The sequence below is a fragment of the Accipiter gentilis genome, chromosome 18 (assembly GCF_929443795.1).
Source record: "Accipiter gentilis chromosome 18, bAccGen1.1, whole genome shotgun sequence".
NCBI classification, from domain to species: domain Eukaryota; kingdom Metazoa; phylum Chordata; class Aves; order Accipitriformes; family Accipitridae; genus Astur; species Astur gentilis.
This window is the reverse complement of record NC_064897.1, coordinates 3965915-3993289: the sequence shown is the minus strand read 5'-3', so window position 1 is coordinate 3993289 and position 27375 is coordinate 3965915. Positions and strand designations below refer to the sequence as shown.

Below are 27375 nucleotides of genomic sequence, written 5' to 3'. Positions count from 1 at the left end.
CAGCCTGTCTTTCTATTCCTGCCTGTCTGTCTGGGGTTGGTGCATGTAACAATGGGGATGATGACATGTTCAGGATGAGAATATAAAATGCTTTTTGAAAAGGGATAACACATTTAATGAGCACACCTGAAATGGTTAGCTATTAACATTATTGATGGTATTTCCCATTTTTGAACTGTAAAGAATATCTCTGAAACCTGTTCTATCTCTAAAACCAGAGCTTAGTTTGCCAGTGCCCTCAATATAGACTCTCCCTACCAGTCCTATGGAGAACAAAGCAGTGCGTTTTGAAGAGGTGACATCTGGCCAAAAATTGCAGGTTTCCATTCTAGCTGAAACCTACCCCAGTGGTCACCTAATCTGTGACATCTACAAGAGGAGGAATGTGAAATGAAACAAGCAGTCAGATGGGAAAAACCTTATTTTCATTAACATTTTTCACAGAGAAAATGCCCATTCCAATTTGAAATTTTTCTAGGTTTTAATCTAAAAAATTAAACCAGTTTCCATTTTTTTCAATCACGGATGCAAATATTGTTCAGTGATAGCTTCCTCCCTCCCACCCAGAATAAGGTACCTGTAGCTGGGACCAGGACAGAAAATAATTCTCCTTCACATGCATTTGCCAAGGACCAGCCTAGACACGTCTCTTCTTGGCACGCGGATGCAGAAAAGGCTTCCTTTCCCTGTCCCCCTGCCCCAAGTGGCATACATAGCCCAGCCGCCTGTCCCATGGCTGCGGATACCAAGCAGGTAGCTGGCTGCAATTAAACGCTACGATGCCAAACACTGCTGCGGCTAACCCCTTGTGCGGCTCTGGGCACAAGTGACTTCCCCTGGACTACGTGGGAGGTCTGTCGAAAAGCGTGAAATTGGAAGTCTCAGGCTACCACTTTAATTTCTGTCATCTTTCCTCTCACAAATTCACAAAACCCAGTTCTTCCATCACCTTTCTATCAATAATTTTTCACACACACACATTTAGTCTCTTAGACACACATATGCTAGAAAAAAACCTTCTTTTCTAGACTTCATTTATAAGGAACAAGGGAAGGGAGATTATATTGCTCTACTGGTTTGTGCCTTTTAATAATGTGGGAGGTGCTCAGATAATAGGGTAGTAAGGGCCCACGTAAGTTGTTCCTTGACACATGTACAATTCATTCCAGAACTCTTTCAATGAACGGCTGTATAGAAAATGATTTTTTAGTGCAAGAATCTTAATTTAAAAAAACTCAAAACAACAAAAACGTCAACCGTCTTTTTTTTTATTTTCCTTTTCTTTCGATTCCTCTAGCTCTGACTCCTCAGGGCATATTTTAGAAGTTGATCAGAGCTGGTAATACTGCTGCATTCCAAAAACTACCCTTTCTTTTTTCCATTATCCTGTGTAATCTGTGATAATTTAACAACAAAACCTGCATAGTCTAGGTCAATGGTTGATGCTGAATTCACTTTTTTAGAGCAGCTTTCCCCAAAGATGCTTTCTTTCCATCCAGTCCTTCATTAAAATCACTGTAAAGGTGATGTGATTCCCTAGGTCAGCAGAGAGTCATTCACCACGGCCATCAGTGGGCAGTACTGGGTTAAACAGCTGTGGTGGGCTCAGGCTGGCCCCACCTCATCTGCAAGAGAGGTCTGTCTTGGTGGGAGCAGTTTCAAATCAGAAAACATTCACTTAGCTGATATTTGTCAAGTTAAAAAGAGACACTTCTTGGCCAAAGCAGGAATTTATTAGAAACCTGAGAGAAGAGAGGAAGGACATGTGGGTCTGTTGTTGAACTAGCACTTTCGGACTGTGCTGGAAGTTTGCTGGGGTGCTTGGTTGGTGTGTGGCCCCACTGGGAGAGTGCTTCAGGAATTCAGCGTCCCACTGTCAGTCATTTGGTTTTGCTTGTGCCATTACTGCTAGTCCTGGAAGCAGTGGCCCTCCTTGGGGTCAGCTGGAGGGATGGCACTCTGGCAGAAGCAAGTCAATGTCAGGCTCTGTCATGTTCCTGAACGTGCAGCCCTGGGCAGACACCCTCCAATTCTAGTAACTTATAGCTAATATTCACAGTTCTGCAGAGATATGATTTACCCTAAACTTTACTTTCACCTCATTATTTGCAATATGCGATGTTATTTTTAATCAGTAGTATACTGCTGTAACTATGTTCTAGAAAATTTCCAAATGTATAAATTCAAATCTTACTGATGGGGACGGCAGACCCCTAGTATTCTCTCTACAGTGGCCCCTGGAAGAGTTTCAAGCAGCTGATGGCTCCTTGACAGCTGACTGGAACTGCACATGCAATGTGCATTGCACTGCACCAGGCCTGCATGTTCACCTCAGTGTGGCTAGCAAGTGAATTCTAGTTGAACATAATGGCTTTGGTTATTTTCCTTTGGCTATCATTACTCCCCCCTTAGTTCTTCACAGAAACAAGAAAGCACAAAATATTCAGCCCAAGATGTCTGGGTGGCAAATTATTGGACTAACAACAGAGCTTCAGACTCTAAGAAGAGGCAGGATTCAAGTGCAGATTTGTTTTTTGTTGTTCACTTAATTTTTAGAATGGATTCAGGCTAAGCTTGAATATAAATATTCCTCAAATGAGAAGAACTCAGATCTGCATCTTGAGATCTTCACAAGAAAAGTCCTAAGTGATCAAGGGCTCCATCCCATATTCTAAACTGACTGAGCTGCTCAGACTTGCAAAGGTATTTAGTAGGCTGGTGGAATTTGCAAAAAAACCCAACCACCCAAGTATCTCAGACCTCTGTTTGCTTCAATGGGAAAACTGAAAATTCTTGAAAATTCTGCTTGGCTCCTACAACCACTTAAAAAGTTGTCTTCAAAAGCTACAGTTGTCTATCAGCAAAGTTAGATATATGACTGAGTTGCAATAATTTAATGAGCTGGCACGCATCAGTGCAACTGTGGCAACTACATCTCAAGCCACTGCAAATAGGAAATAAAAAGCATTAGCTTTAAACACCAGTAGAAAAGATTTAGGCTCACTGCATTTCTTCTCACCTCTGCTGAGAGCTATGAGCGTGCACACTGTTAGTTATCATGGACCAGCTGATGCTTGGCAGGACAATTTAGTTAAATGTATGAGCGCTGTTTGCAGGGTACCTAAATCAGTTTGCCTTCTTTCAAGTTTCACATGGGAGACCTTTAGGAATTTGAGCATAGGCACTCAGATTTTTTTTTTTGTTTTTAACCACAACTGATTTACACCCTGGGCATCTTTCTCCACAGATTGCATGGTAAGAAAATATGAGGTTCTGGAGGGGTCTCCCTGACTGACAGAGGAGCAGCAACTAAGTAATCTACCATTATTAGGCCAATAGAGACCATCTTTAATAGGACAACAGAGGCTACGTGTCACAGACTACCTGATAACTCTGAGCGAGTGTAATGAATTTGGAGTATAGTAGAGCCCATTTGGAGTAGACTGCAAGCCTATGAAATTGGAGAAAACCCAAGAGGCAATGCTAGAAAATACAAGGAGCTTCTCCACTGGGAAAAGAAGCAGCTCCACAGAAGGCCGGTGAAGACAACACAGAAAGTTGCATCCTCCAGGAAGGTCAAAACTTACATGTGTTTTCAGGAAGGATGGAGAAACAGAGAGAAGGACTTGTATGTGGATGGTTGTTTTGTAAGTGTAAATCACTTGTTTGAGAGAAGTCTGGATGGTGTGAATGACTCCCTGAAGACTAAATCACTTCCTTGGCTGTCAGAAGGCCTCCAAAGGAGTAGTCACATGGGGGGACTCTCCATAGGGTGTGTGTTGCCTAGTGAGCAATGGCAAGAAAGCACACGGATGTTGCTGAGGCCAAGCAAGTTCAAAAGTGTGGGAGATTCAATAAGGCAGTTGAGTCAGGGCTGGTACCTAAATTGTTTGGGCATGTTACAATTTCCTGCCTTTTGGCTAAAATAAGCTTACTTAGAAAGTAACTGTGTCTCTGTAGCACAAGGAAACATTTCCCCCTAACACACACATGTACTTTTTTTTTTTAAAGTGAACTCAGATGGTGGAACTTCGTACAATCTGCAGGTAAAGGGATTTAGCTGTGGAGAGAGCTGGGACTGAGAGGCTTTCAGGCCATGTGGTGTCAAACAACCTAGCCAAAGCGGGAAGGTGGTGAATGGCTCCAGCAATGTGGCAGGGCTCCTGAAAGCTGGCATTTCTATATCCCACCATTTTCTCAGCTTACTACTGGGCAAGACTGAACTATGTAATTAGCTTGGAATTAGGGCAAACTGTATCTTCAAATGGAGAGGCATGGCTGCAACTTTCTTCCTGCAGTTAATGCTTCTAGAGGGATTTTTATAGTTATGCACAAGGTAGTGATAAGGTGTAGAGTACTTAGCTAGCTCTTAAAATGTGCCCCATAAGCACTGCCCTACATGTGCAAGAGGCAGCAGCTTTATACAACTGCTAATAAGAGCCATGTATTGTACAGCCCCGAGGTTGGCAGAGCTAGAGTAAAGCCTTGGGGGCTGCCTGCCCACCCAGGCTCCTGGCTGCTGCTTGACTGCCAGGGTTGACACCAGGCACAGAAAAAGAGGCAGCTGCACAGCCCTGGAGAGGGTGGGGGAGAGGAGACAAGAATGGCTGGGGTTTGAGGCGTAGGAAGAAATGTCTCCCATAAACGGCAATTGCTGGCTTTAAACCCCTTTGATAGCAGCAAACTTGCCTTCTCGCTCTACTTGTAACCCCTTCTTTTAGGCAGCAGAAGCACCCAAGCTTCCACCACTCCTCCTTGGCATTGTAAAACTCAGTCTCTCTTCTCTGGCTGAAAAGCTCTGTTTACTGCCCACATTTACAGCACTGCCTCAGTAACGTTATGAAAAAGGGAAGGCAGTAATACTGTCATTAAGAATCCCTTGTGACAGTCAAATAGACACTGTGTGAGTAGAAGCACGTATTATAGATTCTTCATTTCAAATGTCCTTGTAAGTCTATAGGCACAGCCTTCTGAACGTATACCTAAAGGAAAACTGGCATATAAATACTTCCTAATGGCTATATGATAGTAGTACATATATCCCTTAGAATTGAAATAGCATCTCAGAATGATCTATAAATCAAACATTATGGACCTTAGGTTTTTAGTATTTTGACACTTGTCAGCCATTATGAATGACTTCCCTAGTATCATTTGGCCAAGGTAGACACAAGACTGGTAGTCTTGATGTTGCAGTAGTGAGAGGTCTTACATCTGAGCTCCCTTAGACTAAATAATGCTGTTAACAGTATAAGCATACATATGCTAAAGACCTTTTTTGTTCAGAATATAACATTCCCCTGCACTGCAATATTTCCTAAAACACACACTGCATCTGAGACCCCTGTTGTTTAAGTGAGGTCCAGGACGCAGAAGCAGAGCTGGCCCTCTTCATGTATCAACTACCAAAATCCTCTCTTAACCACAGAAATGTTTTGCGAGACCCACCCACATCTTGCACTGAAGATTATTATATAAAATGCATTCGGTCTGGCTGATGACTGACTTGGAAACTAATATGGCTTCACAGAGGAAGAGATCATGCCAAAGTAACATTGTCATACTCCCTCTGACATCAGCTGAGGCCTTACCCCTTGCTGAGTAGGTTAGCCTAAAATTTCTCCAGCATGATATCATTTGACTTAAATGGTTCTGTGATTTCTACCAGCTGAAGAGTTCTCCCAAGCTCGGGCCCCTTTATTTTACAAGGTGATTTGTGCTTCAGCTGCATTTGTTCGCCGTGAAGCAAACAATGGCTGTTCACAACTGATGAACAGAACTTCTCTAGAAGTTCTCTGCTACTCTGTTTTCCATAAGCACACCTGAAATGTGGTTAGGATAGCTAACATGGTGATGCTCATGGTATCAAAATGATGAACTGGTAAAATTCAGCTGGCCATAGCTGCTACTGTGAGAAGGTCCTGATCTCCCTTCCATTTTATCTTCCCTTCTTCTTGCTGCTTACCTTGTGCTGGCTTTATTGTTAGGTTTGTCCATGAGCTGACTTAAATCACTTAAACAGAAGAAAACAAACCCTGCAAAAAACACCAGCTGGCTTTATGCTATTTAAGAGCCAAATCTGCTTGCAGGAAGATCTAGCGAATGGCAAAGCCAGCACAAAGAAGGTGGCAAGACTACACTGGCAGAACAGGTGAGGACAGAGAAAGAAAGGAGAGGCCCAGAAGCTCCCATGTACCTTCAGCCTACAGTCTGTGGCCACCACCCTTGCCAAAGAAGGTCAGTAAGTCTCTGAGAAGACAACACTACTTTGGGGCACCTGGATTTGTTTGAACTGTAGTCATAACCAAGAAATCACGAAGGTTAATGGCTCTTCACTTGTACAGAAAATAACAAAGACTGGGGGAGAACTCCTGAGTCCTGACTTGGTTTAGGCCTGGCGTGGAGATGAACTTTAATTGCATTTTAACCACATCCTGTGCTGTGCAATAGGCACAGCTTTCTGGACAAGCCAAATGGACCTTTGGGCTAACTGGTACATAAAGGTCACCAGGCTGGCTGATACTGTTACTTGTTTCAGGAGTATGGTGAGAACTGCTTGGCTAACTTGCTCTCATCACACAAATGGAGAAGGAGATAAAATAAAGCTAGTGCAAAGGAGAGAGAGGACATATAGCAAATCAGCTCTTGTATTCTTGCTGAAAGCCCATTCCATGGCAAAAAAAAAAAAAAAAAAATTGGGAAAACAACAGACAGCACACTAAGACATGCTACAGTAGGATTACTGCTATGTTGAGACACAAACCAGCCTCAATACCTGTCTAATTCCATGACATACTCATCTTAGCAGAAAAAACTACAAGAAAAAAGTAACCAAGTCTCATGATTAAGGGGTTAAATGGCTCTGAGGACTAGGGGAGCATTGATCCAGAGATGGAGCAGTCCTGCTCATCCCTATGTGGTAATCCATGTCCAGGTTATTGAGGGAAAAGAGTTCTCACTCATTTGTGAACGTTGGCTGCTGTTGGAAGCAAGATGGTAAGCTGGTACAGTAAAGCCAATGTTTCTATGTGGAGAAACCTCTTGACAGACAACTGTTTGTTCAGCTCAGTAAACTCAAGCTGGGGCTGAGGAAAGAGGTTGCCAGATTGCACAACACTACAGTTATATGTTGCTTCTGTCTTGTACCCAAATCCTGAGTGGGAGATCAGGCAGAAGGAGAGCAGAAACCTGACTGTCATCCTGCAAACAGTTGTGCTGTGAGGTTGTAAAAGTAACACAGGAAGATGAGGCCAAGCTCTGTCTTTGGCAATAAAAACTTGTAATGAGAAGGAGAATCCAAAAAGTTCATATCCCTCATGTGGTTGTAGAAAAGAGCACTCAAATCACGAAGAATATGTAATGGATGGGCCAGAAACGGCTTGATAGATGAAGAATTTGCAAACTAAAGTCTTAAAGCTGAAGTAATAAAAAATGTAGGTTTTTTTCCCCTGCCCTGTTCTCCCGTTCCATCCCCCCATATCTACCAAACAGACAGGTACTTCCAGTATTAGCATCAAGTGTTGTTCTTTTCCTGCTCTACCACAATGGTAGAGAGCACTCTTCCATTTATCTTCCTAAATAAACCTGCCTCTGATCCTCCTGTGGCTTTTCCTCACCTTTATTGCTCATGAAGGGCAATGACTAGGAAATAGGTAAGAAACTGAACCTCTGTTCACATGCACATCCTAAAAACACCTCACAACCATTCTGACATCAGAAAACTGGCTAACCACTTTAATGAGGAGAATTTAAGAATTAAGGACAAAGCTTTATCTTCTGAATTCTACTTTAGAGAAGTCAGCAAAAGCAGGAATGGTTTAACCACAGTGAAGTCATTCCCAACAAGAGTAGTAATATTTGACCTCGCAATGTGAGAATCCCCAATATCTTCTGTCACAAGCTCAGTTTACCCTCAGGTTTAGTCTTCTGAAGTATCTGAGCTGTTTTGGGTTTTTTCAAGAGCAGAAAAAATTATTGTTTGTAGGAGACTACTGCCCAAGAACCTCACTTCTGTGCTCCATCAGAAAGCCCAAAGCTTTCTCAGAGGTATGAGTGTGGCTGGAGGACCTGGCTCCTGGCGTTGTTCTAACAAAGCTCCTCCTGAAGGGAATTCTTCATAAGCTGTAAACTTGCCACTTCTGATAGGCCCCTTGCAGAAAACTGAAATGTGACCTCCCCTTCTTGGGGTTAAACCTCCACAGGTAGACATAGCCAAACTCTAACCCTCTTCCTTCCCTTCCCTCAACAGAGATGGAAAACAGTATATTGCTGAGACCTTCTTTATATCAGAAGTCTTACCAGTTTAAAGGTGTGCATTTGAAGTAACATAAACTGATGTAAACCTTTGTATGCCACTTCTAACCGAGTAGTATTAAAACCAGACTTAAATAGGCCTGTCTCTGAAGAGAGTGAAGTATAGTGTCAACACTGTCAACACTGCAGCATATTTTCCTGGTTTAACTAAAAGGGTTCAAAGTGATACAAGTTTGCTTTGTAGAAAAAACCTTGAATTATTGATGCAACTCTGGCCTGAAGAAAGTGTGCAATATACAGGGAAAATAAGGGGCATGTTTTCATTAAAAGGCTAGTTTCTTAAAAACGTGTTTAACATCCTGCTGACTCCAATGGAGGCTGAGGCTACTCTGAACCCACTTAATCGCATATGTCTAGCCGTGGCATGTAGATGCTGCAGTACAGTAATGAGAAGCATGAAATCTAAATGACTGAGCTTTCCTATGGCTTGGTCAGTCCTGGCTTCTGAGTGGCCCAGAACCAGCTCTGACTGCCACTTCTGCTCCTGTAACTGTGCAGTAAGAATGGAGGCAGCTGTAAAGCAAGATGCTTCACAGAAAATCTGCAACCACCTATCCAAGCTATTGCCATTCAGCTATTGCTTGAGTGTCATTAGTTAAATTGGCAGGGAAGGCACGCTTTCATGCTGAAATTAATTGTTAATGCCATGTTAAGATGACTCTCAAGGTTATAATGAAAACTTTGCCTATGAATATGAACTTCTATGAGCTTGACTCTCATCCATGCTTCAGTCTCTTTATAGTAGTCTGGCTTTCCACAAGGGGCTTGAAATAGATGTGGCATATACTGCAAATGTAAAAGTGTACATGACTACAAGGGTGAGTGATTAAACAAGGCCAGTGACATTATCATTGTCATATCCAAATGGGAGTGACAGGCCATGCCCTACACCAAGGTTCTCTGGTTCTTTCAAGGCTCCAATCTGTCTGTATGAGATGCTGCCCTATGGGGAGGCGGGTCAGCTGCCTGGAAAGCAGGCACTGAAGCCCCACCACTTACAACTTAGTATGCTGAAGTGAACCACTGTTTTGGTTTTCTGTAGTTTGCCAGGCTGTAACTTGCACTGTTCAGCTGCTGAGGCTGTTGTCACAGTTGCCCGCAGTTTGTGCTTCACAAAAGCCCACCAGTCAGTACTATGCTGTCAAACCCTGCTGGGGTCGTGCCTCATGACAGTGGTGAAGATAGCCTTGGGAGCCTCAGGCATGTATACAGGTAGGCTCCTATGGTATTAGCAATGATATGGGCTGTCTTAAAAAAACAGAATATGACAAAAGGAAGCATATGACAAAAGTTAAGTCTCTACAACCTGGTTTGTCAGCACTCATCCTCTGCAAAGGAGGATACAGCAATCGTTTTCAGATTAGATAAAAATTCACCAAAGTGAAGCCTGTGATGCAACTTTGGAAGGAGGAATAGTAATGAATGAAACCGCTATGCACATCACTGCATGGATAGTAAGCTTGAGTGCTGGTGCACACAGGGACCCTGACTGGCACATAGGCTCTCTTGATATCAAGTGCCACAGCAGGTCTGTGTGGACATGCCTGTCCACATAAGTGATTTTCTTGTAGAAGAAGGTTTCTACTTACAAAGCAGCATTGTCATTCTGGAATAAAGTCACTTACCAACCACCAAATGACTATATGAGGGAATTAGGTTCAAGTCTTTACTACTAACACCCGTTATGTTCACTGTCTTACATGTGTAGACAATTCATAAACAAACAAACAAAAAGACCAGACTGATTTCGCTTCAAGAATCCGAGTTATTGTCCCAGTAGTATATGGGCACCGTTGGGCAGGTTCCGCTTTTGCTTGGAGGATGTGACTGCAATATCAAAACAGAAGCGGCTGTATCACAGAAACATTACAACTAGCTTTCAATGCTGTAACAGACAAAAGCAGCAGAAGATAGCTTGGTGTAAGTTATGTACCCAGCCTCTCGAGTTTATGGCTAGCTCAGGTTGCTGTCATGATGAGACATCTAGTGAAGAAAAAAAGAAGGAAATACTAGGCTGACCAGTAGTGCAGGGTATTGGTTGTTCCAATTTTAAATTGGAACCTGTAAATGTGAGGCATTATAGCACAACAAAAGGTGTTACTAATCACTAGAATCTGGAAGTAAATGTAACAATTCTGAGTGGGGGACTGGTCAGATGGTGTCTACTGATACACTGTACTGCGTGACTTTATTTTCTATGCAGTATAGCTCTCTCTTTCCAACCTCTAACCAACAACTCTAGAAAACACCTTTCACCTTTGTGTGCCCTTTCTTTCTTTATATTTACCTTCTCTGTTTGGACATTAAACTCTTTGGGGCAGGCACTATAGCACAATAGAGCATATAGATACTACTGTATTGCAAACACTAAAAAATTAAATGGAACAGGAAGCTGCCCCTCTTCTGTGAGGGCTAACGGTATCAGCTGCTGCAAAACTTTTAACTCCTAAGTTGTGCTTAGTTTTTGGGTTTTACACCCTTTACTATACAGGCATAACTGTTCTTTGCCTCCTTTCCCACACTCCCTCCCTACTACCCAGCGTATGCCATTGCATAGTAACTGTGCCTGTACAGCTGTTTTGTACAGAAAGGAAAATAAACTAATGTGGTGTAACTGCATTTGCACAAAGGATTTTGCTGGTATATCAGTTTAAAAAAAAAAAGATCATCCTACAACTTGATACAACCGTACATGTCACATCGACACATCTGGAGAAAATGCAGGCACTGGGGCTCTGGTCCTAGTAGATAAATTGAGGAGACACTGATGACCAAGGTGCCATGTTTTGAAGTGTGGTGACTTGTGATGTTTAAGCTCTAAATGTCTAGTGTTATGAATCTAATAACTTGATCAGCTGAGTTTGTTTTTCTTATCCTCCTTTAAAAGAAGCTTTCCGGCTCAACTCCAAAGTAAAAAAATAAGTTTTAGTTGATCAGCAGGTTTCTTTAAGCACTATGTTTGTGAAAGATTCACTCAACTAACCCCTCCTGTTGCTTCCCTCCCACACAAGTTTATGAGAAGTGATTAAGTTTTTCAAACAAAGGGGGAGGAGAATCCCTGATCCTGTTCCCCCTCCAACCTCTCTCCCCACACAAAACAACCAAACTACTATCCTTACAGAGCAGCTTTGGGGTGGAAGACCTCCCTGTGCTCAGAGCTAGCAAATAGTCTACGCCCATCGTAAGTGCTGTTTTGTAGATTTTAGTAGAATGTGAGTCATTCATAGCTGATGCACTCTTAACAGGGGACTGCATTTTCAGTTTCAGCTGTCAGACTGTTTTTATTGAGAAGTTGCTTATACGTGTCTTGCTACAAATCTGCAGGGTTCATGCTACACCCCTGTACTCTCTGGATGTGTGGCACACCAAGGGGCTGAGGCAAGTCAGAAGAAAAGATGGAGGTAGATCTCTTTGATGACTTTGGCAGGTTAAGAATCTTGCCTGTCCTCATTCCAACAGCAGTCAACAGTTTTATGGGCCAAACCAATACAGTGGTAGACAATGTGCCTCTGAACAGTTTAAACATTATCTGGCTTTTCCTCAGACTCCTGAAGGGGAAGAAACAAATCTGGCAGCTCATAAAGTCAGATACAGCCCAGTTGCTAAGGTAACCCAGCTGATAAGAACAGCATACCAATAGACAACAACAGGCACAATACTCACCTGCCTTTAGATTTCTCCCCCATCGAATGCAGAGCAGAATCAAAAGCAATAGGCAGGGTGGGGCTCTGCGGAGGAATAGCAATGCTCATCCTTCTAAGCTGCTCGTATGAGTGGGATAGGTCTGCCTTGGACATGCACAGAGTGAACCCAGAGCTTAATGGGTTTTATTGGGTCCCAACTCCAACAGGACAAGGAGCCCTTAGGGTGAGTCCAGCTGCATCTACCGCGGCTCTGTGGCACTCTGCTTTTCACACCCATGCAGTTGTTTGGTTAGTATCTATACCGGGCAATGCTTGAGTAAAGGGGTAGTTATATTTGTACCCCAGAGTTTCAGTGCCAGCATCTGCTGTGGATTAGTGAACAAGCCTTTCAGTCCCAGAGAGCTAGTATAGAAAAAGACACTGGGAGCTGGAAATCCCAGGAACCTCCTCAGCAATGTTACTTCCCCTCACACGAAACATCCAGAATTGTATTAGTGAGTTTTAAGTGACTGAATCAAAAGTGAGGTAAATACCAGCACATCATTACATTAATTAGGATGTTTCTAAGCCAACCTCTATGTGGTAAAAGTTAGGACAAAACCAACCCTGTTATAGTCAGATAATCCTGTAACTGCCTCTTGCAGGGATTCCTGTGTCCTCCTTTAAGCCACTGACAGGTTTCTAGTGAGATCTAGTATGTCAGTTCCCGTTTTCCTGCATGCTAACAAGCTGAGGTGGACATGGGTATCTGAAAGAAAGGACATTTTTGACACCTAAATCGAATTTTTGTGGTGCAAACCTGCCCTGGTTGAGGTCAGCAGTAGAGCTCCCAAGGAAAGTCATGGGGGCAGAATTTCAGGATGGCTGCAGGGAGGCTTTCTGGTGGCTGTGGTTCCACCAGGGCTGCGGTGCATGCCTCAGTCACGGCGTGCTATGAACGCCTGCCAACACAATAACCCCTGCCTCTCCTTGTGCCTTGGGGAAGTACCTTTTATGAGATATCAAAATCCTAAAACGTTTGGTAACAAAACCCTCCCATCCCAGTCAGAGGTCTATGGAGAGTGGAATTTCCATTCTGCAGAAAAGCTGATTTCAGGCGCCTCTCTTGATTGAAACTGCTACTATGTTAAAAAAAAAAGAAAAAATAGAAAAAAAAATAAAAAAGAAAACTCTATTTTTTATCCCACTGAGTGAAAACCTTGCAGACTATCTGGGGGGGAACAAGATGGACTATTTAAAAAATTCAGAACTAAACATAAGCAAGATAGGCTGCCTGCTTACTAGAGTCCAAGTTAGGAGCTGACTACCAACAAACACTGTTGCTGCTTTGAATTAGCAGTTCCAGTGGGGAAAATTGTCCATTACACTGCTCTGCTGAACTCCCCTTCTGAGGTATTTTTAATATTTTTAAGTGCTGTCATAGTGAGATGACTATTGATGCCTGAGTTAGTTAGCTTAACTCTTGCCCGCTGTATTTACAGAGGATGCAAGTCTGCCTTTGAGTCATCCCAACACAATGACCTCTGGTTCTGACAAATTTACAGAAAAGACTCCTGCATATTGTGTTGAGAAGATAGCTAAACATAATTTTTAAAATAAACCCTAGCCATTGATAAATAATATATGGGACCTTAATGAGTAACATAAAGATACTTTATGCCTCTTGCTTTGCTCGAAAGGTGTAAAATGGCCTTAGAGGAAGAGAATAAGACCTTCAACTTGAAATTCTTTGCTGTAAAAGGGAAAGTGCTTTACCAGTAAAATTAGTATTTTGAGAAACGATATTACATAAAAAGGTAGGAAAGATTAGTCAGCTGGTGGGTAGAGGTCATTATGTTGTCTGACAGGAAGTCCAGAGCTCTATTGATCGACCTCGTGAAAACAGAGTATTTGTGGATAGCAGCAAGCGAAAACATTGTTTTCTTTCTCAGCACCAAGTAATTGCATACTGCTTTTAAAAACAGACTCTATCTACAAGTAAACAGGTTTATGAGGCTGTGAGGTATCTTAAGTTCAGGAAGAATTCCTTTTACAATTTAAAATATCTGAGCTGGGAATAGAACATGTTTTGGAGCTCAGCCCAATGTTTTAGTCACCAGCCCACGGGGCTTCCCTGGTAGCTGCTCCTCATTGCTATCTCCCCTGAAAATCACCTGCATGCAAACGGTTAAGCCAGTAGAAAGTCAAGACTCTCTTCCCACCGGTGTAAACAGATAAGTACTTAGCTCTGGCACTGGACTATTGGTAAATCTTTTCATTACCCAAGCCATCAGTCTTCCTTACCCATAAAATGGAAATAATGCCAGTGATTTTTAAAAAGCTCTTTTTAACAATACATCTATATTGATGTATATTTGCAGTTTAAGAGCCAAGTGCTACAATTTTCATGGTCTCTCTCAAATCGAAGTGGCAAGCCATGGTTGGTCAAAAGCCTCCGTGTTAACTACAGCAGTGTCAGTGAAGGTAAGGACACTCAGGTGGAAAATAGATTTACGCTGACATAAAGAAGAAATGCTCTTGAAATCATTTAATGGCAAAAGCTCTAAATTGAAGGCTGTGAGATGGGGGAACACAGGTAGAAAGGTACATACTTTCTTTCTAGGGGGCCTAAGTATGCTGCCATTGAATGCAATAGCACCAATGCAGTTGACTTCAGGTCTGAAACATGCATTGTCTATATTTTTGGTAGTAATCTGGGTTTTCTCACCTTTATGGTGAGAGTGGTTGTGAGCCATTTATAGGGTCCAGCTACTGTTCAGGAGCCATTGCAACCCAACCAGAATAGCACTAGCTTGTGCCTGTAGAGCAAGTGAAGCTTGTTGGTGTTACAATTAAAGGACGTGGGGTACTGATAGAAGTACACTGGCAAATTTATCAGTGGAAATCTAAAATGTTAGCAACCACCATCTGAACTGAATGCTTGAGTACACCTCAGGTCTTTTTGGCATGAAATACTTCACCAGCTCTTTAAGACATGCCACCCATGCTCGTGGCTCTAAGCAAAGCCATGAGACTGCAAGTGAAAGCAGCTAAGCATGCAAATATAGCCTATGTATAACACTTTAAATTGCTACACATATTTGCCAAGCAACTGTGATAGGCCCAAATATCCATGGGCTTGGGCTCTGTTGCCCTCCAAACAACATAGGGATGGAAAGGACATGGGAGTACTAGTTACAGGACTGCTGTCACTGGATCCAGTGCACAACGTGCAGAAATCAAAGAAAACTCCTGGCTTTAAATTAAAAAAACACACCACCACCCACTCCCTATATTTTTTCTTATATTCTTTTCAGTCTAGGCTTCATTCTTAGAGAACATTTCCTTCTGAAAAATAAAAATTAACAACTCCCCTGATCTTCAAATAGTACTTCATGGAAAAGAAATCTCCAGTGATGCAACCAGTAGGGTATCTTCTCTGCTGTAAGATTAAGTGTATTTCTTAACTTGCTGAGAGCAGTGTGGGTAATAAAAATCAAAAGGAGACAAATGTCAGCCAGGCAAAAACATCAAAAGATTAATTTCTGTAACCCATCTCTCTATTACGTGAAAGGATCATGGCCCTTGTTGTGCTTGATGTTTGACTAGATGGTGAGACATGTACCTTTTGAATTTAAAGTGGTAAATCTTAAGAAAATAGAAAAACTTCCTCATTAATTCTGAGGCAGCACCACATCTGTAACAAATTTAAGGCCTGTAAGGACAAAAAAGAACAAGGTGTTTTACAATGTACCTCTGTGGACGTGTGTAATACGCCACAGGAGCTGGGTATCACGTTAGCTTGCTGCTGACATAAATGCATGGAATGTTTTTGGGTGTGGTGCTTATTTACATCTCTCAAAAGAAATTGGTTACTGGGGCATTCAGCATATTACTGAAGTGGTTGGATTCCCCTTCTCCCTCTCCCTATCTATTTACAGTTCCCTTTCAAGTACAAAAAACATTTTCTGTAACCTCAACTTCCTGATTCAGCTGTTGTGATGTCAGTTATTTACGATAACAAAAGTGAGACAATGCCTGTGGTTTGCGTGGGACAAAGGCAACCTTGTTTCGGTAAAAAGGGACAATCCTAGTGTAAGAAGCACAGGAAAGCCTATGAAGTAGTGCTCTGAGGTGGTATTTCATTAGTCCCATCATCTCCATAACAGCAGACTTAACACTGCATTATCTCAAAGGCCACTGACAGAGGGTTTTTTCCTTTCCATCGGGCTGGACACTAATGTGAATGCAACTCTTGGAAAATTACCTCTTTGCAGGACAAGGCTTTGGAGATAGGTATCTTGGGAAACAAATGGGTTGCTAGTGGGTAGAGAGGCAGTAAGTGCCAGGTCACAGATGTTTCAATACCAATTACGCATTCTGTGGTCACAAGCCAGTCACTCTGCACCTTTGCTTACCTGCCATGAAACTGGTTTAATCATATTTAACTGTCTGAGCCACAGATGTGGTGAAACCTGCAGAATGCCAGTAAAGTCTTGAGGTCACAGAGAAGCTATTAATACACAGCATGGTTAGTTATGAATGAAGTGTCAACTTTGGCGTACCCTAGAGAATGTCACTCACCTGCTATTCTTCCAATTGGCATTGCATGGTCCTCAGGAGGGGATACAGACACCATGATGTGGTTCATATAAGCTAACTCTTCTCGGTGGGACAGGTTGATTGGCTTTACTTCCCTGTGCAGCCCATCCTCAGACAACCTTGGTGGTTTGAAATCGGAGTGCCTGGGGTTCAGTATCAAAGGATGCATGATAGGGCTGGGCATCAGCTGGATGACCCTGGTGTTCTCCTGGCGAGGGCTGGAGGGCTTCTGGAGCACCTCAGAAGGAGGAGGGCAGTGGTTGTTTTCTATCGGGGACACTGAGAGAGGATAGGGCTCTTGGTGGTTGTTCTCTTGCTGATGCCTTGTCCCTGGCACCCTGTCAGCTGGGGAGAGGTGACGGATAGTGTTGTCCATAGGGGACTTCAGTGGCCGCTGATCAGGATCTGGTGATGGACGGTGGTTGTTGGTGATGGGTGATCTAGAACGATGCAACAGTTCAATGGTTGGGGGGTTGTGGTGGACTGTTTCTGTCGATGGTCTTGAAGGTCTCTGGACAAAACTGTCTGTGGAGAAAAAAAAATAAATACAGATTGTCTATATTGTGATCAAGGTGTAGGATCTAACTGTCAAACTGCTAGCTGGGCTTACTGGGTACTGCTGTCAGTTTGGAAATATTTTATTTGTGTGACCTACAGATGCCCAGAAAAACACCTCATAAATGCAGATAGTTGTCACCACGCAGAATGAAATCAGTACCATGAAAACAATCTCCCTCCACCACCATGTAATGGTAGTTCCTGGGGAAACATGTTAAGAGAAATCCCATTTTGAGAAGCTGACTGGAACACACATGAAGAAAGTAAGATCTGATTCAGCTGTACTAAATGTGTTTCTGCGCAAATGCTTTGAAACTTATCTCCTGCCGTTCATGTCTCTACATGTGGTTCCTGTTATTGTACCATGATGAGCACTGTAAGGTAGAGGGCAGAGATAAAAAGGGAAAATATCGGGTAGTAAGTTTTAGATGGTAGAGGCTTGGGTCAAGGTAGAGAATATCTTAGTCTGAAATATGGACTGGGTTATCTAAAAAACCTCATTGGTAGGAAGCATTTTGTGAAACACTAGCTAAATTTTATCCCTGCCTTGATTTTAAGAGCATGTAACATCTTCATAAGGATATTTTCACCTTGTTTTGTTTAATCTGTGTTGTCTACTGATGGGTTGTCCCATATAAGCACTTATATTTCTTCAGCAGAAGGACTTCTAGCATCATTTTTGGATGAGCATACTTCCCCAGCTGTGATCCTTAACAGTAGGGGGGAGATAAATCACTGCTCTAGGTCAGTGTCTTTACGTACTAACAATCCTCTCACAAAATGAAATGCTTGACATAACCAGTGCAAACTTTCAGCTTAGCTAAGGCCATGAATTTTGGCTTGGGAAATTACTGACAAAGAGGAAAATACCACCAGAGCACAGGGACTAACAGGTTTTTATCTGAAAAACAAAGATCAAATTTCAATGCTGTTTGTTGAAAGCCTTGGATGATAAGAGAAGGAAACTGCTGGGTACACGTCAACAACTGAAACAAGTAGCTGCCTATTTGTGGCTGCCTGTTTGTTCACTCCATTTGTTCTGATCCTCTTTAATGATTCTCTTGCTCTCTTGTCAAGGCAGTGATACTTGCTGAAGACCCTGTTGAGGTGAAGACCCAGGGGCTCCCACTACCCTGGAACCCAGGCAGCCATCAGGAAAAGGATCAGCACTTACCCAGGGAAAAGGCCTGAACAGGAAAAGCTCTAGTCCTGAGAAAATGTAGTGCCAGGCAGTGACATAGCACCAACCCTTTTGCCTACTCAGTGGGCTGAAGTCTACAGGAAAACCTGAAATTTTAGGCAGAAACTACATGGCTCCACAACACTTATTTCACACACTTGTGGTCCCAGACAAGAAAAATGCATTCGTAGAGCTATTTAAGGTACTCACAATGAAACACCTGGAGGACATGAAACTCCAGAACTATATATTGTTCTTGTTTAAATCCAAACAGCTTTAAATACAATGTGGCCAGCTAATGTGGGATAGCCCAAATGATGTGAAGATCAAAGAAGAATTAATTTACAACTGTACCTACCTCTGTGGCTGTCTTTTCTTAAAGTCTCATTTCTTTGCCACAACAGAAAGAAAACCAATCCCCCAATTTTACTCAGCATCCTATCTTCTACAGACCATCCAACCCCCATCAGTGTACATTCAAATGCACTGTGCTCATTCTTGGCCTGTAAATACAGACCAGAATATTGTATTGTTTGTCCTACTTATTTAAAGTGCCTTGACTGAGGGGAGCAGCTATCTTGAAAGCAGAAAGGAATGCCTTGCTGTGCTTTCCACCAAGCTCTCTGCGAATATTATTTGGCTCTGACAAGCTCCAAACAGAAGCAGACCTATCTGTCTGCTCCCAAACCATGGTGATCCTGAACCAGGACAGGGTGAAGAGAAGGTAGGGACCAAGGAACTCTTTAAAAAGCAGCAAGAGGAAGAAACACATATGGATACACACTAGTGTTCACTTTCTTGCAAGATCTTTCTCTTTCAATACTTAAGAATCCCCTCACGGCCGAAGTTGCTGTTTACCATAAAACAATTCAAATTCAGCTCCAAGCAGTTCCACGGCCACGAATGACCCTGAACAGAATAAAGTTCTCATTACATTCATTCCTTGGCACATCTGATGACTGTAAGTTGAGCACATATGGTGCACTGTTTCCTGCAGGAACAGACAGATTCACTCATCAGCCTGGCTCTTCATTCTGAGTGACCAACACCCTTTTCTTGAAGGGAAAGCTTTGAAAGGGAATTCAGCTCCCAGGAAAACTGCTGACCTATGTGATCCATATAGGGATGGGTGGGACTGCACTCACTCTGGGAGTGAGCAATTGCTGGTGTGACAATCCCAAAGATTGGCACTCTTTACTTACCCATAAAAGAAGTGCAGGGAATGACAGTGTAAGCTTCCTGTATGGCATCCCATCAAATGACTCAGTGCTGAGTCAGAAGGACCCCTGGAGATGTAGGTAATTCACTCTCCCTTGCTCATCCCTCTAGAGGGACTGAGACCGATGGCCACAGGGCAGATTCCAAGCCAATGCCAATGCATCTTGGAGATATCCTGAACCACTGACAACTGATTTTGAACAGTCAAACCCACTTCGCTTAAGCTAGTAAAAAGCCACCGGATGTAAATGTTGGTCTCATCTGATTCTGGATTAACAAATTTAAAATGAAAGCACTTAGAAACAGGATCATAAGTATATAACCTATTAGGAAATGGGCAAAAGAGTCAGTAGAAGAAAATGGAAAAACATCACTGTAAGAAGGGATTCTAAAAAAGATCCATCACCTATGAAGTTTAACCACTCAAAGTTGTGCCAAAGTAACACTTGACCCCTTTGTTACAGCTTGTGAGTTAGGCAGGGTTAAGTTCTACTTCTCACTTTCATTCTCCTTTTTTTTACTAAGCTGCATTCTGCTCAGGGAAAATGGTAAACTTAATTGTGCTAGTTTCTCCCAAGTGACAGGAAGAAGAAAGAAGGAATGTCAAAATACATAAATAAATAAATTCACCTGCCTGTAAATTCTTGGCATAAAGATTTTCTGATTGCTCACTCTTGTGGCAGGCAAGCTGTAGTTTCCTTTACTTGTTTTGAAGTCCCTCTCACAGCAAAACAAGAACTAATTTTTGTCATTATAAAGAAAAGTTTTAAGTAATAGCAGAGAGTTCTCTAAGCAAATACAGTGATACTATCAGCAGCCAGAGTATCGTGAGGAAGAAATCAAGAGTTGTTTCTTAATCATCCTCTGTGCTCTGACAGAAGTTGGACTAGATTGCAAAGGACTTAGGTTTTAAGTGACACACATGAAAGGCCAACTCAGCATCCCTGTGAAATCCTCTCTACAGTGAAAGTTGCTCCATATCTTTAATGTAGGGGTGTCTAAGAGGGCACCTAGTATTTCTGTTTGAAATTTAGAAAGGGAACACTTGTGGGTGAATGCCAAGCTTCAGCAAAAAACTGGGATTTTTATAACGGTCTCTTCAAAGTGCCTATCAACACACTAGGTAACTGTGTCTAGCACAACTCTGTCAATTTCACCTCAGCCTGACCTGCAGCACCCTCTTCTAATCTGAAATATTTACGTAACTGTGTGGAAACACTTTGGAGCATCCTTATCCCATCTGCTGCTGTCCTGCTCTTGGCTTAGTCTTAAGAGTTTTGCTGGTGTCATTTGATTCTGGCTTGCTCAGGCTGGCCATGGGCAACTTGTACATGTCTGACAGTACACCTGAATCTTCTCTTGCGATCCCACATTGAATCTTGAAATAATTTGTGCATCTTTTCTCCAGTTAGCAGAGACTAGGGCAATATCCTAACTCACTTCTGTTCTCTTCTCCTGTTTACTTTAAAAAGGAGTAACACTACTTTTTCCCAGATTTTTTTTTTTTAAATGAAAAAAAGTGAATTCTGCCTGATGCTTTCATGGCAAGGACCTTTTAAAAGGCTTAGGCTTTATATTTTTCTGTTATTGGAGAAAACCAATAAGTACTTTAGTGTGTATATTTTTAAAGAAAATAAACCCTCAATTTTCCATTGAAGGAAGCACACTTACATTTTGATCTGTACTAATAATGAGTAGAAGAAGCCCAAATCTGCAATTCCACAAACATATCTATTCTTTCTTTACCACCACTGACAGGCATGGTATATGTGGACGCTACTAGAAGGCTAACTAATAACCTAAGCAAGTAATTCTGAAAGTAAAAATGAGAGAAAACCTGCAGAAAAAAACTTCTTTCAAGATGAATTGCTCAATCAGCTCAAAAGCTGAGCAACAAGATGGGCTTAGTGCTAGGAACTCTGGAATGATGCGATGACAGATTGTCAGTTAAAGTGACTGAGTTAAGATGTTCCTCTCTGAGGCTGCCTTCTCCCTTGCTCTGCAAACGATTGCATCTAGTTGCATCACCAGGATACTAAAAGTCCACAAATCATCTTTGTCTACCTAATTGGGAGTGAGGAAAAATGCATCAATGGGGTCAATAAAACTTTCTGGTATTTTTTTAATCTGCAACTGGCATAGCTTTTAAGCAGGCTTTGGAAACAGGACAAAATAATAGAAGATAAATGGAGAAAGGACAGTTGACTCCCTAGACCAGTTGATTGTTCTAAAGCTGTGGAGACAAAGGGGGGAGAGTAGCTTTATTTAAGTAACTTTGGAGCAAGAAAATGACATAATTCCTTACAGCCTTACCCTACTTGCCTCTATAATGGCAGCTCCCATAAGAATGAGACAGAGTTACCTTCATCATGATTCTGGTGCAATATGACCTCTGGCTGAGCATGGATAGAGTTCCCAGGGTGGAAGAAAGGTGTGAAGAGCATACGAGCTTTCCTTTGCTTCAGGATATGCTGAAGGAGTTCATACAAAACATCACCTAAAAGACAAACAGCAGGAAAAAGGAAATGAAAACCTACACACTGCTTAGAAGACACATTTAGCCATCTGATGCATGAACTCATGGCTCCTGGGTGCTATTTTCTGACCCAAAAATGCTTGCAGTGAAATCCTACTTTTCACTGTTTTCCAAAGTTCTTCCCTGAACAGAAGAAAAGAAAAAGAAAAGCTGCATATCACGCCTCTGTGTGTGACTGTTGAAATATAGCAGAATGACAAGATGTGGCTTTTATTACCCCAATACAGAATTTTTTTCAGGCTACAGGACTGCCCACCCAAGAGCTCCAAACCTTTACAAGCAGTAGTTAGTTCAGTGTCCCACCTTCTTCTCATCACAGTCTCAGTGTTTTAGATAGACACCTTAGGAAACAGAATTTTTAAATGTAAAGCCTATGATTTATGCAGTGAGTTGCTGGCAGCAAAGATGGTGCTCTTCTTTAATTACTGAACAACTTAGGCTTTATGGGGGGAGGAGACAGATGATGCTGTAAAGCCTCTGCATGCAACACTGGTGTCTCAAGGCCAGAGGCAGTGTGCTACTAAGACATTCCATTCTAGGAAATCCACAGGAGAAAGAACTCTCACTTTGAGAAGTTACTTTGGGAGAGACTCAAAGACTTAAAAATAATTGAGAGATTTATCTATCCTGAACACCCTTGCTGTGGTGACAACTCCTGGAGACACTCGAGTGCTATAGGTACCTTAGGAGCTTCTGTATGTCACTCTTGGTGTCATGGGTTGGACTCCTGAAAAGCCCAAATGGGATCACAAAGCTAGTTTTTTCTAGCTACTAGAATCTGTATGGAGCTCACTGCAACAGGGAATATTAGACCAAGGATATGATGCAGACTAAGGAACAAAATGCAGCAGACTTGGGTGCTCTGTATGGGTGAATACAGTCTGTTAGTTACTGTTGTATCACTCTTCCACAGAAATGTCTGCAGCGAATTGCACTGCACCAAGCTGACATGTTCTTGTGTGAATTGATCCAGATGCTTGTTTCTTTCTGGGGTGCAGGCAGGCTGTTCCTCACTCCCCCCACCATTCCCTCAGTGGAACTTATCACCACAATATCTAGGAGACCAATGGACTAACTGCTTATTTTGTGTCTTTTTATGTATTACATCTTGTACTGATGCCCATCCTCCAACAACACCTACATGAAACACCTAGGTACTTACATTTTATCTGATATAATGTTGCACATTTCAAAGTGAAAATGTACAACACGGTAGGAAGTCTCTCAACTTTTAATTCTGCTTGCTCTCTTCTGTTTGTCACTGCTCATATTACACAGGAACAGGTTGCAGCAATAACATATTATCTGAAAAGGAACTTAGTAAAGTTTCACTTAGGACACCTTGGGTTTTCTGGGAGAGCTTTCTCAGGTGTGTGGGTTTTTTTCGTAGTTATTTCTATGAGATTGTAAACTGTGCACCATTTGTCCCTTGTCTCTATAAGCTGCCAATGCTCTATTAGTGGGCAAGTTTAGTGTCTTAGCATGAAAACAGTTAAAGCCATCCTGCTTTCCATAGTTCAGCTTCCTTTATTTTTAGCATCCGGGCTGTTTTTACTGTCTCAGCAGTGACTTTAGGGCATTTTTAAAAGGTGATTGCAATACCTGAAAATCTAATTAAAAACAAAGCCTTGAGAATCCAGTTACCTTTTCCATGTTTAGTACATGAAAGGCTAAAAAGTGATTTTACCACATAGTTTGCATCTTTGAATGCAATAGTGGCATAAACATAACTAGTGCTGTAACACTCCAAGCATAAGGTAGCAAATTTGTACCTCTTTTGACTTGCCCTGACTGACTAGTGAACATGTCCATAAAGCTGGCTGTCTTTTTTTCACCTAACAAAACAGTTACGCTTCTGCACCACCCAGACGCAGTAATGCTACTAAGAAGATGAAAAGCGTTTTTCACTCTCTCCGTCCTCTGCTGCCTCCCTTCCCTGTCCAGCTCTAAACAGGAGAATAGCTGTGGGGCTGTGAGCCCACTTTATTGCTAGGACCACTGGGGGGAGTGGATGTGGTTCTTCTGGTTTAACCATGAGGGGAAAGGATACAGCTTTTATGTAGCTACACTCTTGAAAAACTTAATGCCTCTATGGCAAACATTATTTCATAGTTCTTAAATTTCATGTATAGTTAATTTCTTGGAAATGTTGAGGTAATGTCCCTCTACCTACAGTCATCTAAATTTTTAGAGACTGACTCAGATATCCTCTAAAAGGTTTATTATCAGTGGGGAATACCTGGAGAGAAGGAGAGAAAAAGCGAGGGAGGAGTCCTTTAGTTTGGTTATTGCATTCCAAATTTAGGCAAATAAGAGCTTAACCTTCTGCACAGAGTGAGGATTTGCAAGCCAGAGGCTCTTCTCTGGGAATGCTCTATTTCCAGCCTACAAACATTTAAATCCTACTCATTTCAAGTGCCCTCACGGCACACAAAGGGAAGAGCAGGGGCATAACCTGTAGACAGCAAGGCATTGGGATGATAAGGGGAGTTGCAGACAAGATACATAAAGGTGTCCCTTGCAGTCCTTGCCCACATCCTCACTTTTAATACTTCTTTTGCCTTATGCAGGGCTAATTTTTTAATGAAATTATTCAAAGTGGTGTACCAGAATTTTAAAAAAGACTTTTCTAGGCATCAATTTTCACTACTGTATTGCACTGGCAATAGACATTGACGTTTGGCATCTCCTTCCATACAAAATTAGTTCTGGATTTGAAGCACATGCTTAAAAAACTTCCTATACACTAAACATAAGCCACAGTTTGTGAGGCAGATTCTGCAGGAGGATGGTTGTGGGGGTGCATTCAAGGGAGTTGCCAAGCAGTTTGATGCAGAATTAGTGCCACGGCTTGCTTATCAGCTGGATCCAAGCAGCACTAGCTGTACTTCTGCACCTAGTGAGCCTTGCACTGGAAGCCTCCTCACAGCAATTCTGTCACCGCTTGGTCCAAACTCTTTGATCGCCTATGGTGATTGAATTACGAGCGTTTCTATTTAACAGGAGTACCTTGTATGGTCACAAAAGAAAAGGTCACAACTCATATTTAGTTAAACATCCCTGACAAAGGAGGGCAGAGGCTTGCTCTGACTGTAAAACTGGAGCACAGACCGCAGGGGATATAAATACAGGCAGGCAACATACACATTTCTAAATCTTCTTTGTGAATAAATGAAGACATAATTTGAGCAATAGGCAGACTGATTCATACACCTGTCTGTGCTGTGCCTTAGGCTGGACTCCAGCATGTGAGAGAGTATGGTAAAGTAAAGCAAAGCACACAGGGGCTGTTAAATAGAGGAAAGGTGTCCCCAGGGAGGAGTTTTGCAGTCACTTTTAGCCGCACGTCAGCCAAGCCCACTGTGAGGCAAAATGCTAATATGGGCTTCTTTAAGAGGCTGGAGCACTTGATTAACTTGCTGCTGTAGTTGGGTCTCTGAAAAGATAAGCCTTTACAGGGAAGAGCTGGAAGTCACAAAGTGCTGCCAGAGAAGCTTGCTTCCTGCGAGTCCTGCAGGGAGTTTTAACTAGAAACAGGTTGGATGTTTGGGTTTGGATTTGCATTCAAATCTTCCCACAACTCAGGTGCATCAGGATTTCATTCCCCCCTTGTCCTTTTTGTCCTTGTCTCATACAAATGCCTCTGTCCTCCCTCTCCTCCCCTTGTCCACGTCACCCCAACAAATGTGACCATTTCCTTCTCTGACCCTCTCCAGATTTCATTGCAGCTTCCTCTCTCTTTTCAATAATCCTCACCTGAATGAGGAGACCTGTATCGAAAGTCCTCTTTGGTCAGGAGCAGCAGAGCCTTGCCGTTCATCTCAAAAGTGTTGCTCTCAATCGGCCTCAAGGAAAACTCCTTCTCTGCCCACTTGAGCCACTGTGCCACATCATCCCTGCTCCAGTAAACCGGCTGCAAACCTGTTGCAGGAAGAGACCACGATTGTGTTACCAAATTGAGACAAGGCATGAGAATATAGGCAAACATCAGTGAATCCCCCTTTCTCCCCACACCATCATGTGCAAAGTCTCAGGGGAAGGTGTAGTAGAGGAATGTCACGTTGACGCAGAATTACTCTAAGCACTGGACTGTGAAATACTTCATTAGTTTAGGCACCCTGGTTTATCTGTGACATGTTGAGAAACAAGAACTGCCTCAGCATACTGAAAAAAGCTTCAAATGGGATTTTCCTCCAGCTGCTCCTTCTGAGGTGCAGAGTAGGCATGAGGCAAAGTCCTTGGCCCCATCCATCTTTGGTGCATATCCTTTCATAGAAGAGAGGTGTGGTCTCTCTTCATGCCCCTTGTAAAGTGATCACCGATCAAGAATAATGAAAAGTAGTCAGATGCAGGAGAGCTATGACCATACTTCCTTCTAGGTGGCTGGGGTCTGTAAAGAGGGACTGCTTAACACAGCCTCCACAGCAGTGTGTCTGTAAGTGGTTATCAGTGCGGATATGGTTGAGAAAGGTGTATTCAGACTGGCCCACCACTCCTGCAGACGCCGTTACACTAGCAGATGCCATTCCCACACTGGAGAGGAAAATGAGCACCGAGGCTGTGGCACCTTTAGCACTGCTTTAGCTTGTGTTTCCTGTATAGTGATAAAACATTACCAATGTAACTCTGTCCACATAAGGGTGGTATGCCATTTTATAGTAAAATAGCAGATATGTTCGGTTTGGGCACAGATTTTCCAGGCCTAAAAGGAGAATCTGGCAATCCCTTTCTCCCAGCCAGCTCGTACGGTTTGGGCACAGATTCTCCAGGCCTCCAAGGAGAATCTGGCAATCCCTTTCTCCCAGCCAGCTCGTACAGCATATACAGCCTAGACTACGGTGTTTACTCACAGGGGCCCAATCAAGTTACCATGAAAGTCAAAGACCTTTTGCCTGCTACCTTTTTTGGGCCCAGGCAGAGAGGCTTGGGAGGTGTGACAATTCAGTATCTGTTTTACAGACAAGTTTAAAACAGCTTCCTTCCCCTGGAGAATAGGTGGCATGGTGAAGAGCTGTTTATACACAGGTAGAGAGATTATCTCCAATCCACTGGGAGATAAAAGCTTTCTTTCCTTTTGCCCCTTGCGAGGTGACTCATTCTTTGACTTGCTACAATGTGTTGCGTAGAAATGAAAGCTTCACACTGTGCATAGGAACATAAAATTTGCTGTATCTGATCAGATCTCTGGTACACAGCCTCTGGCAGGGGCTAATACCTTATGCTTCAGAGGAAGACGAACCTCCCTTCCTCATATTGCACCTGGCTGATTGTATGCTACACATGGGAAGAAATTTCCTTCCTGGCACACCATTCTCCGAGATCTGATTACCCTCCTTCTACCAAGC

The 27375-nt window shown here is 42.5% G+C and overlaps 1 protein-coding gene across 8 annotated transcripts in view; it reads right to left on the bottom strand.

Annotated features, from left to right (window-relative positions):
- Positions 1-27375, bottom strand: part of ETV6 (ETS variant transcription factor 6) — a 138663-nt gene that overhangs the window by 8143 nt on the left and 103145 nt on the right. For all 8 annotated transcript variants that reach the window (XM_049821539.1, XM_049821538.1, XM_049821540.1 and 5 more), the window contains 3 exons: positions 25787-25951; positions 21857-21991; positions 16521-17063 (listed from right to left, as the gene is read on the bottom strand). In XM_049821539.1, the coding sequence (XP_049677496.1) occupies positions 16521-17063; positions 21857-21991; positions 25787-25951 (843 nt within the window). The remainder of the gene's footprint in view (positions 1-16520; positions 17064-21856; positions 21992-25786; positions 25952-27375) is intronic.